Source organism: Paroedura picta, chromosome 8 (assembly GCF_049243985.1).
Source record: "Paroedura picta isolate Pp20150507F chromosome 8, Ppicta_v3.0, whole genome shotgun sequence".
Lineage (NCBI taxonomy): Eukaryota > Metazoa > Chordata > Lepidosauria > Squamata > Gekkonidae > Paroedura > Paroedura picta.
Window position 1 is genome coordinate 83,488,577 of NC_135376.1, and position 12,152 is coordinate 83,500,728.

Consider the following 12,152-nt stretch of genomic DNA (forward strand, 5'->3'; position numbering starts at 1 on the left):
TCAGCCTGACTGGAAGCTATATAGCTGAAGATGAAACGGTGTCCTTGCATGAGAAATGGGGGAAGGAGGGGTCTTCTAAGCTCTCCGCAGCAACTAGGCATTGTTGTTGTTGTTTTTTAAGTACATGAATGCCCTATGCACGCATCAAAGACGCTGTCACTTGGAAGATAAATGGTGTGCTTCCTTCAAATAACGACCAAATCTGGTGCTACAATATAAAAAAAAAAGGGGGGGGGGATTTTACAGGTGGAAAATTAGATATTGAAAGAATGGGCTGGGGAATTTCATGGTACTGGTTTGTTGGTTTTAAAATTAATCTAGGAATCTGAACAGCCACACAAACAGGTTAGTATTCTCATTACGTTATGCTGGAAGACTCCAGTGAAGAAATGGTAATTCACTTGACTTTAGCCAGCATATTAGATGTGTAAGAGGGACTAGATGGCTTTAATTAAAAACCCACAGTCATTTCATCCCAAAATTGAGGTCAGATCCCACAGATTAAAAAGCAGCTGACACCTATTTCCAATAAAACATTCCACACAGGTTTGAGAGAAAGTTTGAAAGTTCTGCTATTATTGGCGAGGAAAAAGCCCTCTTCCTTGTGGACATGCTTCCGATGGTGACAGGCAGGCTCTCCATACAAGGGAAGCCATCCGTTCCATGCAACATCCAGATGGCAGGCTTAGTGAAAGAGGGCTCTGCAAACCCTATGCCACCATTACACTGGCAACTGGGGGGGGGGGAAAGCATACAGCCATATCTTTACTCCCCCCCCCCAAAAAAATAGCTGTGTCTAAGCATATGTGTACCCAGCCACAAACCATGGCTGTTGGCTAGCTAACACTTGTGGACTGGATTAAATGGTCAGCAGCCACAGGTACTGGGGGGAAAGTTGAACTTGTTGAACAACATCTAGAGGCCAAACTGAATTCGGCATCAGTAAAATGATCAAGCCTGGATTCTCCCTAGAAGCTCTAATACGATACTAACATACTTTGGTCACATCACGACTCACTGGGAAAGACAATAATGCTAGAAAAATTTGAAGGCAGTAGGAAACGAGGAAGACCCAACATGAGATAGATTGACTCAGTAAGAGAGCCAGATTGATGGAGTGGTTAGGAGCACAGGGTTTGAGTCCGTGCTCCCCCACATGCAGCCAGCTGAGTGACCTTGGGCTCATCACAGCACTGATGAAGCTGTTCTGACAGAGCAGTAATATCAGGGCTCTCTCAGCCTCTCCTCCTTCACAGGGTTTCTGTTGTGGGGAGAGGAAAGGGAAGGAGAATGTAAGCTGCTTTGAGACTGCTTCAGGGAGAGAAAAGCGGCATATAAGAACCAACTCTTCTTCTTCAGTAATATCAGAGCTCTCTCAGCCTCCCCTCCCTCACAGGGTGCCTGTTGTGGGGAGAGGAAAGGGAAGACGAATGTAAGCCACTTTGAGACTCTTTCGGGTAAAGAAAAGCGGCATATAAGAACCAACTCTTCTTCTTTCTCTTCCTCTTCTTCATAAAGGAAGATATGGCCTTCAGTTTGCAAAACCCTAAACAATGCTGTCAGCATCAGGCTATTTTAGAGGTCACTGATTCATAAAGACATCATAAGCAATTTGACAAAACAACACAAATACAAAGTTATTATCCAGATATGCTACATGAAACTATTTATTGGGAGGGGAGCAGAGAAATTCATGCAGTCCAGTCCAATGCATGTTTTCTCAGAAATTCCAAAGAGTTCAATTTGATTTACCCCTACGCATGCAGCCCCATTATAACTAAACTATTACAGATTTTGCCAATTTACAATGAAGGCATTTAAGTAGGGCTTGGAAAAAGGAATTCCCACACTCAAAATCTCTTCAGTGAGTTCCAAATTTTATAATATTTTAAATATATTTGCGTGTGTGTAACATTTTATTGAAATGGGCATTTTCTTTTAGGAAAGAGCTTACTTTAAAAAGTTCCAAAGGGGCTGTAAGACAAAGCTGTTGAGGCCAAGAATTAAGATAAAATATAGATGCAGGCCTAAAATTCTAAAATTCCATCCACCCAAAGGAAAGCTTTGATACTGTTTACATCCTCAGGACACAAATTTAATTGAGGCATTGGTAGCTTTTAAAGATGTAAACACCTAATATATTGAATATATTATTGTTTTTATATAAACCTGTTTTGACTGTTTCTAAAGCCTGTTGTCACCCGCCCTGAGCTGTCTAGGGAAGGGTTATAAAAATAAAATAATTATTATTTTAAAATGTATCTCCTGAATTTTAGCTCTTGCAAAACTCACGATCATGGAAGAAAAATAGAAACAGTAAAAAAAAAATCAATTTAAACCCATAGCAATAACTCATCTAGCTCCACAGTAGAAAGCTAAGTTTGGGGGAGGGGGAAAACACACCACAGTTAGCCCCCTGCGAAATACTAGCAAGGTTAGGCACAAGGCAAGTTTGTAGTGGATGGGAATTTTATGTGATTATATTTTCGCATCTGTAAGTTTCATGTGCAAACTGCACCCATTATTAAAAATAATTATTATTTTAAAATGTATCTCCTGAATTTTAGCTCTTGCAAAACTCACGATCATGGAAGAAAAATAGAAACAGTAAAAAAAAAATCAATTTAAACCCATAGCAATAACTCATCTAGCTCCACAGTAGAAAGCTAAGTTTGGGGGAGGGGGAAAACACACCACAGTTAGCCCCCTGCGAAATACTAGCAAGGTTAGGCACAAGGCAAGTTTGTAGTGGATGGGAATTTTATGTGATTATATTTTCGCATCTGTAAGTTTCATGTGCAAACTGCACCCATTATTTTAAGTCTCAGAGAGGTCAAACACTTGTTACGCAAACTTGTTAGATGCCAAACAGTTAACGCTTCTGACATGGAAGCAATCCATTGAACAGTGCAGCCTCTGCAGAATAGATGGCCCAGTGCAGTAAATCAGGCTCATAAATATTTCCTCCTTGGGTTGCCTGTGCTAAGGAGCATCCACAGGTGAGCAGGGAGGAAAAGTCTATAGTAGAGAATCTAACACAGGTCCCCCTCCACATCCCTTGGATTGCTCATCTAATTGAATTCCATGTCATGGGACTTCCAATTAGCAGCTCAACCAAGCGCAGAGCTCCCATTTTTTCCCTGCAGTTTTGGCAGAGAGCACAGACACTGGGGGGGGGGGATTTATTTCTAAGCGCAGTCATTTCTCAATTTATTGACCTCGGCAAATGTACTCTCATGAATCCATTTACTAAGGTTACTAACATCATGAGATCACATTAGTGTTCTCCCACAGGGTTTTGAATGGCTAATTTAAATATCAAAATTGGTTTTTTTACCCCCTACCACTATGCTACTAGCAGACATTTTTGCACTTACAGGGTGTTCTGTAAACATCCCTGCTAAGGGTGCAGTTATGGGTTCTGGGAACAACTAAATGCTTTAGGAGCACAGTTGGATGATCTCGCAATGTAAGCAAGATTTGGCAAATGCGGTTCCATGCTACCCAAGCAGGCTCCCCTGTATTTGTTACTTTGTTTCTACAGTCTATGAATACACTGGGAATAAAATACATTAAAAACCAGGTGGGACAACTCCCTCTCCAGTCCTGTTTCTTCTCTGTTAAAGTTCTAAACTTTGATGGAAGATCCAGCCCACTCCACTTTGGCTTCAGTTTCAAGGCCATAAAGACCTCCACAGAGGCTTAGTTGTACAAGGATGTGTAGCGAGTACTGCACATGAACTACAAACTAAACCCAGTAAATTTTCTAGTGAACCATTTTTTTTAAAGGTGAGCTTGTAACCAGAGTTAGTCCAGGGGCTGACATTTGATATCAACACTCAACTGAAAAACTGGATGATTTATGCAGCCTTGTGTGAGACACACGGATGCTGAGTGACGTCACATTTCAAGCAATAGTTGCACAATACAAAATCTTATTAAGTATATATGAAAAGGCTGCAGCTGTATTTTCACTCGATGTAGTCAAGGGTGTTGTCATGTTCCTCGTTGATTGAACCCTACTGCAAAAAGGAACTTTTTTCAGGTGGTTCTTAAAAATCTGTTACTAATGAAGGGGTTGAATGCTTGCATTCTGAAGCAGCTAGTATGTATGCGAAGCACTCCCATCTTTCTTTGATAATCAACTAGAGCCCTATCTGAGTAACATTAACTATACTCTGCCATGATTATAATTCAAAGCAAAATCCTAAAAAATCATTCTACTAAATAACTTTCCTTGTTGAGTACTCTGGTATGTTCACCAATGGGAGTTTTCCTTCTGCTATGTTGAATTGCCCATTGGTCTCTCTACTGCTTATTTGACTTGACATGAGGAATATTAACCATGTCCATTTTTAGCACACTGATCCTGATTAGGATCACATGCAGATAGCAAACTGTAGCTCGTTTTGGTACAGAAGACGATGCTTGGTTTTCAGCTTTGTAAAGCTTAATGAAAAGCAAGGTAAAGGGTGACTGTTTTTAGTACCTCATTATGTATGTATGTATTTATTTAGATTTATTTGTTTCGATTTCTATACCGCCCATTTCTTTGCAGCTCTGGGCGGTTTACATTGAACATTATATAATACAAATTACAAGGAACGATATATAGTAACAGTATGTAACATCAACTTTCAAATAAGGCATCAGAACACTGCAAAACCACATTATAAATAACAATGAACAGTAACATTGTGGGTTGATTCTTTCATGGGTTGGTTCTTTCAGTCTGGGGGTTCGGCAGCTGTTCTACTTCAGTCAGCCTCAAGTGAATGCCTGGTGGAAGAGCTCCCTCTGCATGCATCTCTTAAGCCTTACAATGCCACGGGCTACATTCAGACATCACAAGCAATGACAAGGAAACTCTAGTCATGCATGAACCCAGCTTCCTGTGACTGATGTGGCCCTTGCTCCTTTCTGCACAATTCAGAATCTTGGCATTTGGGATATAAGCAAAGCACAATTCAGCAATATTTGCCTGCATTCAAACATTATTACTGATTTATTCTTTTCAGTTTCCCTGACCATAAGGAGAAGGTTTGCATCAGGCTCCACATAAGAGTGAGACACACACCTGAGTGCTGCAACATAGTGAGTTAGTGCACAGCTGGCATTTCTCTGTAGCTTGTTGTAGTCTGAATGACCGACCATAGGCTGTCACACTTACAATGAAAATGACCTGTTTCTGGATGGTTGTGTCTGAAACTGTCGGCCAATACTCTAAATACCTAAAGGCACCACCACTAAATGACTTTTAATAAAATACTAAAGGGGGGATTAAGTTAGAATTGTTTAGCTGTTCGAAATCAACTAGACAGCAATACTACTTAAGGAGTGGGTGTTAAAGCAACCCAAGAAGTGGAGGCTAAAACATCACTCCTGCCCTAACTCCCTACCTACTTGTGGTATGTGAATAAGGTTTTCCAGGTGACCTTCGGCCAGTCACTTTTAGCCTGACCTCCTTCAATCCTGTGAAGTAGGTTAAGGCTAAGAGATAGAACCACTTACAATGCATAGAGGTCCTTAGAGGAGAAGTACTGGGGGGGGGGGAAATAATAGGTAGGTCCTGGTAGCACAAATAAAGCATTATTTCCTTTCCTCTACTTCTGAAGAAAGCAAAAAAAGAAAAGGAGGGAGCACTCTTCTGTCTTCCAGGAAAGTAAAAGCTGGTTGTTACTCATACTGTAGGGGGTATCTGTTTTTTTTTTGGGGGGGGGTCCTTTATGCACCAGAGCTCCAGCAGTTTGCACAAAATAAATTTAGATTTTTTTTTACTGTGAGAATGAGTGTAGAAAAGGGGGGGAAGATTGTGTAAACAAGCATATTAAATATATTTCTAATTCCTTATTTTCCATGGAGAAATACACTTTTCCAAAATCTGTTTATACATTATTACCATTACAGGAGGGAAGGAAGAAAACTACGAGAAGGAATGTATATGATATTATAGAATTTCTTGATGAAGTAACTAGGCTCACAGGGATTTCCTTCAGAACAGTATTCAGAAGTTAAGTGTCAGAGTTAAATCGGAACTTAATATAGGTATATATTTTTGTCTTAATTATATCTTACATATTTTGAAAAACTGATTTAAAATGCCACTGATAGTGCACTTTGCCATCTATCTGAAAACAAAAATATGACAATTCACATATAGAAGTTCCCACAAAGTATGTGAAATGTGGCTCTTAGCATAAAATCTTCTACCTCAAATAGAGATTCTGGTCCACAAGGTAGGAAGAAACCTAGATCCGTGTAGTGTACAAACTTATATAAGGTGTAACAGCGTAATTCAGTGACCAAGGGAGGTGCAGATATTTTATGGTGTCCTACAGAATCTGTTATTTGGCTTCCATTTTTGTATAGCAAGTAACAGTGTAAGAGTAGCCAACAAGGACATAGGTTTAACTGAGCTGCAGTTAGGGCCAGCTGTTCTCCTAATTGAGGACAATTGCAGCATGGCTGATTCATCTGTGGCCATCCATGGACTACCTAATGTACACTTATGCAATCCCATTATAAAACCAGTAGAAAGTGAAGTACATGCAACTATTGAAGTGGCTATTTTTAATCACAGAAAAAGCCATAAATGTTGAACAAGATGTTATTAACAAAAGAAACATTCTTTTCCCCTTCTATACAGGTTCATGAGCAAGTATGGTTGAAATACCCTTTTAAAAAGGAATCCAGTTTTTCTCATTCAAGTTCAGACCAACACAAAAGTCTCAAAACATCTGCTGGCTGTACAGTTGGTTATCCTGACAGCATCAAGTGTTTTTACAAGGGTTCGTGGCCACATGCAAGGCTGGCAACGCCTTCTCGTGATCCATAGATCTTACCAAGAAATAAACAGCCACTAACATCCATCCCTGGACTGACATCTGCTTCCAGTTACGGAACTGGCAATTTAAGCAGCTGAGGCATGAAAAAAAATTAAACTTTTGAAGAAAAAGAATATCAGCAAGAAGTTTTGAAAAGAATATTCGGCCAGAATAAGTTACATATGGAATTCAGAATCCAGTTACACTTTCCTTAAATTAATTCAGAACCCAGTCAAATCATGTCTGGATTCTGGCATGTCTGCAGCACCATACTGAAATCCAATAACTCTGGATTTGGACGGAGTTCTTAATGGTTTACAGACTACCTTTAATGGCATAAAAGCGTTCTTTATAAAGCAGCTACTTAGGCATTCGAAAGAACTAAGATCTGAGGTCCTACTGAATTTTTAAAAAATCTTAATAAAAGGGGATTGAGACACATTGACACATAATAGAGACCAGTCGTTTCCGATGCAGCCACATAATGGAGCAAAAGGGTAAGCACATCTCTTTGTACAGAACTGCTAAGTCCAAAGTAATACAGCAAAACAATCCAAAATAGTGAATGGATCCAAACAGCCACTGTATATAGAGAAATGTGAATTACTCACAGCATTTTTCCTCGAGGCCGTCTGTGTATATTTGTCAGCATACTTGCACCCAACCACTTCAGATTTTGGGCTGTCTTTGCTGCAGTTACACTGAACAGACTTTAGACACACAGAAAGCACAAAGCATTGGGTGATGATGAATAAACTGCATTTATGACAAATATATTTGTTACGTGATAAGGCAGTCCAATGGCAGATTCCACATAACATAGTTTAATACAATAATAACGTATGCTTCTGATACTTACAGTCACACCACATACAGCTAACCAGCATTTCTCCGGTATCAGTGTGAACAACTGCTAAATCATTTATCATTTATAACTGCTTTAAAACCTTTTGCAGAGTTTTAAAGTGAGTTGCATTATTGCTAATCCTTGAAGCCATTTATTACAAATTTATAATAATCAAATAAATATTTTTGTAATCAGATTTCCCTATTCAAATACATGTATCATACATCAGCAACCAAGAAGAGGCCACAGCACGATTCTAAGGGCTCCCCCTCCCTCATGTGAGCTCCAATTCATTTTGCTGCTCCTACTTTTCCATTTACTGATACTGAGAAAAGCTTTATGTAACTCCTCCCCCCCCCCCAACAGGAAATCCCTTGAACATCAGAGACAGCTGCTGTATAATTTTGAACCTCAGGGAATGACAACATGACATCCCACAACATAAAGGTGTTCAGCTGCACTTACAAATTACAGGTCACGTGCAAACCTGAAGTCTAACTGCACTCTATTTAAAAGGAATTCACTCCAATTACTTTGGAGATCACATTCTCTGCAGACTTAATATACTCACAAGCCGATGTTCAAGTCGCCTGATTGTTTCATCTTTTTTCTTTAAATCTTCTTTAAGCTGTGTGATCTCACTCAACAAATCATCAGTCTGGCACATAAAACACAACAGGACACTCATTTCTATACTCTTACATAATGACATGTTTACCTAATTACCTTTCTCACAGGAAAACTTAAGTTTCTGGCAAAACTGTTCTCTCTGTTTTTATTTGAAACAAACTCCGCTTCGAGTATTAGGCTGCCAAAAGCAACACAAACTGCAGACATTTGAAGTCTTGACAAGATCCAATGACAGCATGCCAACAGCACTCTCATTTTGAATACTCTTATTTTGACTACTTCTGATTTTGTACATGTTTAAGGGCCTATTTCAAGTGATTTCATCATCTAAGATTCTATGGTAACATAAACAATAACAAAGTTTTGTTAAGAAAGAGAATACATGAACTACTTCCTAAAACAGTGGTTCTCAACCTGCCTTGGGGACTGCCCTGCCACTGTGCCACCACCTCACCTTTGGTGCTCTCCAGCGGCCGCCATGTCTGCGGCTCCTCCTTGGTATGGCACTGCGCAGCTGCTGCTGGCAGGACCTCCCAGCGGGCAGCGGGAAGTCAGGGGCGCCGGCAGGAAAGCAAATGGAGCAGGGGCTCAGGCGGTGAGGGGTGATGTCCCTCGGCAAAAGACTACCCCCCCGGGCCTCAGTAAAATTGTCAAGCATTGACCAGTCCCCAGTGATAAAAAAGTTGGGGACCACTGGTTTAAAGCATTATAGTAATACTGTTATTGTTCTCTCTCTACTGCTACCTTGTCCTTTTTATACCTAACTTAAGTTTGACAGCATGCAAGAGATCTATAGACCTATTTTCTCTTTTTCATCTGACTCTTTGTAAAGTTCAACTTTTTATTTTAACTTTTACAACTTCCTCAGCTGCTTCTTCCATTGACTGAAATGCATTACCTGCTAAAATCTGATTGGATCCCTTCTAAAAAAACCCTGCAATTATGGAATATTTAGAACTCTTCTAGTTATAATGTTATTATCTGATTGTTCATGCCACTGTTTTATTTTTCCCCATTCTTGTATAGCTTAAATAGCATTATTCTCTTATCTACTAGGCATCATGCAAAAACAGCTAAACTGAAATATTTATTTGATGCCTGATTTGATATAATGAAAATTAAACTCAGCAAACTTATTAAATTGTGTTTAAACTCAGCAAGTAAATCGCCCTTGCAAATGTTTGATGACAAAGAACAAAAATGAATGCAAAACAGAAACAAATCCAAAACAACTAGCATTTGCCAGAATACAGAAGGTTGTATCTTATTAACTGACAGGGCCAAGAGGTCTGGGGAAGCAAATATTTGTACAATGGTCTACAACCCCCCAAAAGGTACAACAATAGGTGAGGAAACTTTTACAGGCAAAATGCCATACAGTAGCGATCCCCAACCTGTGGGCCGCGGACCACATGTGGTCCGTTGACTAATTGGAGGTGGGCCACGAAGCATGCCTTCTCCCCCCCCCCCGGCCCTTTACTTCATCTCCTCCCCCCTGGCCCTTTACAACACACTTCGGGTGTCATTGTCTCCCATCACTCCCAGATGGGACTATCTCGTTGCAAAGAAACAAGCTCAAGGTTCCCATTGATTTGTCATTGTCATGAGTTAAAATTTCCATGAAAATAAAATGTTCCTTAGGTTCATTGTTGTGACGTGTCTGTATCTTATTTTGAAGGGATGTTTAAACATTACCATAGCGATCAGAGAGCGTTAGGGCAGTGGTTGAGAGTAGAGGAGTAAACTACCCCCCCCCACCGGGCCTCAGTAAAATTGTCAAGCTTTGAGTGGTCCCCAGTGATAAAAAGGTGGGGACCACTGCCATACAGCACAGAAGGCTGATGTGAGGATCAGAAGTGGATTTGGTTACATGGATCCACTGGGGAAGAAGACACACATGATGCTCCTCCACAAACTCTTTGCACTCACAGTTTGTAGGCTCCAATCCAGTTCATTCACTGTGGTTTACCTTCTCCACAAAACAACTCCATAGAATCAGTTCTAAGCACATGTTCCCTTCAGTTTTCTATTGATGCCAATAATTCAAAAGGTTCTACTTTACTACAAATATGTTTACCTTGTATATTGGTTCGGGCTCCTGAGGATCTGGGCTTGGAGGCAGTGAAAGAGTGATGTTGTGGAGTGACACATTTTCATCATTCTACAAGAGAGAAAAGTTTCCCCTGTTTATTTGTTGGCCACACAGAAATGATCATTGAATTAATTCTACAATAAATTCTTCCATAGCTGCCAGAAGTGTCAGTTGGGAGACCTACAGTGAATTCCCACTAGTAAGCCTTGGGTCAACATTTCTGTTTCAATCATCACAGATTTATAAAACCAACTACTGAAACCTGCCAATAATAAAACAGACAAAAACATATTTGAGACAAGGGTAAAATCCATCTTCCTGATGTTCTAGTTTGGCATTTAAGGCATTTATCTATGGAGGTGTTCCCATTTGTAGTCTGAAGAAATACAGCTTCGACACAGGTCAGCCTTAAACTGTTCCAAAAAGCGTGACAGTAAAGTGAACCGTTTTTGGCTTCTCATAGTAGACATGAAGTTGTTCTACAGTAGTATGGAAGATGGATTATTTTAACTGCTAATGCCCCAACGTATCTCCTCAGACTCGATGCAGCTAGTAAAGTAGCAAAAATTGCAAGGATGCAAAAATATAACCCAGTAATACAATCCGCAACTGAAGCTAAAAGTGAATTCATACAGTTAAAGTCAAGGGAATGGGGTGTTAAAGCCCAGGTTTTTATTTGCATTTTAATGCTTTGGAAGTCATTCTGAATAATAAGAGAGGCCAGACTATTGAACAGAATTATTGACCCCATCCTAGCTGTTCTAATGAGTTGGTTATATTGTCTATGAGCAGGTATTTTGGTTTTCCAAATCAGTGCATACCCATTCCTGCTAGTCTCCCCAAAGGTGTGCCACATGTTCCTGTCCAGATAGAAGAAGAAGAAGAGTTGGTTCTTATATGCCGCTTTTCCCTACCCGAAGGAGGCTCAAAGCGGCTTACAGTCGCCTTCCCATTCCTCTCCCCACAACAGACACCCTGTGGGGTGGGTGAGGCTGAGAGAGCCCTGATATCACTGCCCGGTCAGAACAGTTTTATCAGCACCGTGGCGAGCCCAAGGTCACCCAGCTGGTTGCATGTGGGGGAGCGCAGAATCGAACCCGGCATGCCAGATTAGAAGTCCGCACTCCTAACCACTGCACCAAACTGGCTACACCAAACTGGCTATAGCAGCCATACCTCTGTGGAATCAGGCTTTTGTATATTTTTTATAGCTGGATGTGAAACTACATATACAAACAGTTGTTGCATGCATATTTCCTCAACCTGTTCCAGCACCATGACACACAAATCTAATTAGAGACTAGATTCTGTTAATCTCTTGGGAGTGGTGGGATTGGAGTGGTTTACAAAGCAATCCACAGCACATGCTTCAAAATCCACTTACTTCAATGAACAGGAGGGCATAACTCTGTTTCGACTGCACTGTAAATCCGTCTCCACCTTCTTTCTCCCAAACAACTGATGCATCCTATTCAAAATCTATTTGGGCCATTTAACAAAACTGGGATTATAACAATTACTCCTATTGGTGATATAAAGTGCTAATAAATCAAAGCTGACTTATGGTGACCTCCATAGGGTTTTCAAGACAAGAGACATTTAGAAGTGGTTTACCATTGCTTGCCTCCATGTCACAATACTGGTATTCCTTGGAGGTCACCCATTCAAACACTTTGCTGTGGAACTGTGATAGTTCAGACAGGGCCCAGATCTCCTCTGGGACCTCGTTCCACCAGGTGGGGGTCACAACAGAAAATGG

At 40.4% G+C, this 12,152-nt stretch overlaps 1 protein-coding gene across 7 annotated transcripts in view; it reads right to left on the reverse strand.

The window, feature by feature from the left end:
- CCSER2 (coiled-coil serine rich protein 2) overlaps positions 1-12,152 on the reverse strand; it is a 66,341-nt gene that overhangs the window by 19,850 nt on the left and 34,339 nt on the right. For 6 of the 7 annotated variants that reach the window (XM_077350633.1, XM_077350631.1, XM_077350632.1 and 3 more), the window contains exons 7-9: positions 10,379-10,462; positions 8,243-8,329; positions 7,436-7,534 (exon numbers count right to left, since the gene is read on the reverse strand). In XM_077350633.1, coding sequence (XP_077206748.1) covers positions 7,436-7,534; positions 8,243-8,329; positions 10,379-10,462 — 270 coding nt within the window. The remainder of the gene's footprint in view (positions 1-7,435; positions 7,535-8,242; positions 8,330-10,378; positions 10,463-12,152) is intronic. The other variant, XM_077350634.1, reaches the window with a different exon arrangement.